This window comes from Centroberyx affinis, unplaced genomic scaffold (genome assembly GCF_046629955.1).
Source record: "Centroberyx affinis isolate AG114_WGS23_722 - 3 ecotype Tasmania unplaced genomic scaffold, CSIRO-AGI_Caff_v1 ptg009779l_1, whole genome shotgun sequence".
NCBI lineage: Eukaryota > Metazoa > Chordata > Actinopteri > Beryciformes > Berycidae > Centroberyx > Centroberyx affinis.
Genome location: NW_027284635.1, coordinates 12,501 through 15,000, shown reverse-complemented (window position 1 = coordinate 15,000; position 2,500 = coordinate 12,501). Strand labels below are relative to the sequence as shown.

Genomic DNA, 2,500 nt, shown 5'->3' with positions numbered 1-2,500 from the left:
TCTGAGACTAGACAAAAACCTTATTCATCTCTGAGGAAACTGGGTCGTTGCAAAGAAAAACAGAATATAAATAATAGAGCAAACACAACTGAACTGTAGTAAACAAAATATATGAATGAAATGTGTCTTACAGCATGTTTGACATGTTTGACAAATAAAAAACAAATCTATCAAGTCCTGGAGTTTCCCCACCAGGCCGGTTCCTCCGTCCTGAAGCATTGACCAACGAAGGAACCGACTGATCCCATGTTGGTAAAATTATGGTTCTCTTGAAATGTTGCTGTGTGAAACCAAACTAGACCGAACAACTCGTCTGATTCAGACCAAAGCAAACGCTGAGAGCAAACGGACACTCCGCTTTGTCCTTCCATCAACTCTCAGACGCTGTTCTCCTCCACTGAAACTGAGCTTTCTGAAAACGCTCTCCAAGTGGATACATTTGGAAATGGTGGTCTGGTGTTTTACTTTATTTATATACACCTTTTAAAACCAAGACTACAAAGTGCTTCACAATAAAAACTAGAATTAAAAACATCAGATCACAGATCACAGACAAAACTGAAACAGAAAGCCAGACACAAATAGTAAGACAACATAACAGCAAAAATAACAGCTTCAAGAGCTATTGAAAGCAAGGGAATAAAAGTAATGTCTTTGACATTTTTTTTTAAATGATCAGTGAATCAGACAATCTGACATCGAGAGGAAGACTGTTCCATAGTTTCAGGGCAAACAGTGAATGCCCAGTGCCTTCAGTTTAAGTCCCAGAGAGAAGAAGAACTGAAGCATGGAAATAAGGCGTGAGGACACAAAGCATGGAGAATGTTCTCAGTGTCCTGAACAGACTTTAGCTATGCTATGCCTCTTAACTGAAAAAAGCAGGATGAGCAGGCTTCTTGGTATGCAAGGCAAAATTCAAATGGGGATACAAAATAACACCAAGATGTTTTGAGGAGGATTTGATGTTGGATCCCACAGGACCAAGAGCTTCCTGAAGTCACTGACAGGTACAGCTGAGTGTCATCAGCATGAAATGAAAATGAAACGCTGGATGAAATGACCCAAAGGAAGCATGTGAAGCAAAAACAAAATAGATCCCTGAGGCACGCCGCCTGAAAGCACAGCCAGAGAACAGAAGATATCATGTGGACAGGGAAAACGCTGACATGTGACTGTCATGTGATCTCAGGTGCATCACTGTCACGTGACCCATCAAGACTGGATCTGTATCGGTAACAACTCTGCTGTGACACTTTGGACTCTGAGTCCTGAGCAGGACCAGGGAGGAAATGATGCGTTTCTGTTCAGTCTGGACAGGAAACTTTCCAAAACACTGGAGTGGACGGACAATTTGACATGAAAAAGGCATTTTTACCTGCATTAGTGTGGACAAAGGCTGAGACCGACGGAGGGTAGAACAGACAGACAGGTAGACAGACAGACAGACAGACAGACAGACAGACAGACAGGCAGACAGACAGACAGACAGGTAGACAGACAGTCTTACTTCTTGCTGCGTTCCTCCTGTCCGTTGGGGCTCTGGGCCTTGTTGTCATCCTAAGCAGGGTCGACAGAGAACAGCATGAGGAGGCAGAGACGCAACATTCAGGTTGTCAGGGAGGGGGGTGGGGGGTGGGGGGGTGGGGGGGCAAGAGAGAATATAAACATAATTTAATGAGTCACATTCAAACACCGCTCTCTCAGGTCAGGTGGTCAGTCTGGGTCGGTCCGGTCGGTCTGGTCCCGTCAGTCAGTCCCAGGCTACAGTCCGGGCCGCGGCCCAGCGGGGAGCCAGCGGCCGGGCTGGGTGGAGCTCCGGCAGTGGGCGGCCACTCTCCACACTCCAGCTCATTCATCTTCAGCCGTGAAGTCGGTTTGTTGCTGGACTCCTCTGAAGGGCCCTGAAGCAGACAGGGAGTCAGACGGCTTAGTCACTCAACTCAGCCCAAAACCAAAACCAAAAACCAAAACCAAAACCAAGGCCAAACCCTCACAGCTAAGCCTCATCCCGAAACACTCTCACCCCCCTACATGGCAGCAGCTCGTTAAAGAAAAGAAAAGCTCAGTACTGAGACTAGCTAGGCCCGGTCCAGCTCCCCCCGTCCACCCACCTCCAGACAGACGGTCTGCTCAGCTCCATCCTCTCTACTGTTCATTTCTAGATCTACAGCTTCCACAGGTTACTGTGTTCGCTCCGTTTTGTGTCCCGGCTCGGTTCGGCCGACGCTTCAAGAAGGGACACAAAACGGCAGCAGCTGGGGAGCTTTGACTTCCTGTGAAAATACTAAACCTGATGTGTGGTGACCAGCTGACAGAGAGGCTGGGTAGATAATGTTGGCTAAGCTAACCGCTAGTGTTGATGTTAGCAGACTAAACTGTGAATAGCAGCATGCAGTGTGATGTCACTCTGCCTTCCTCCTTACAGAAACAGACTGTGTGGCTCCAGCCGCTCCATGCACTCCTGCCTTACTGCTGTCACTCATACTGATACTCTTCATTA

At 47.4% G+C, this 2,500-nt stretch overlaps 1 protein-coding gene across 1 annotated transcript in view; it reads right to left on the bottom strand.

The window, feature by feature from the left end:
- LOC139640546 (RNA-binding protein 39-like) overlaps nucleotides 1-2,500 on the bottom strand; it is an 8,001-nt gene that overhangs the window by 1,075 nt on the left and 4,426 nt on the right. Inside the window, exon 3 of the mRNA XM_071514718.1 lies at nucleotides 1,508-1,557. Coding sequence (XP_071370819.1) covers nucleotides 1,508-1,557 — 50 coding nt within the window. The remainder of the gene's footprint in view (nucleotides 1-1,507; nucleotides 1,558-2,500) is intronic.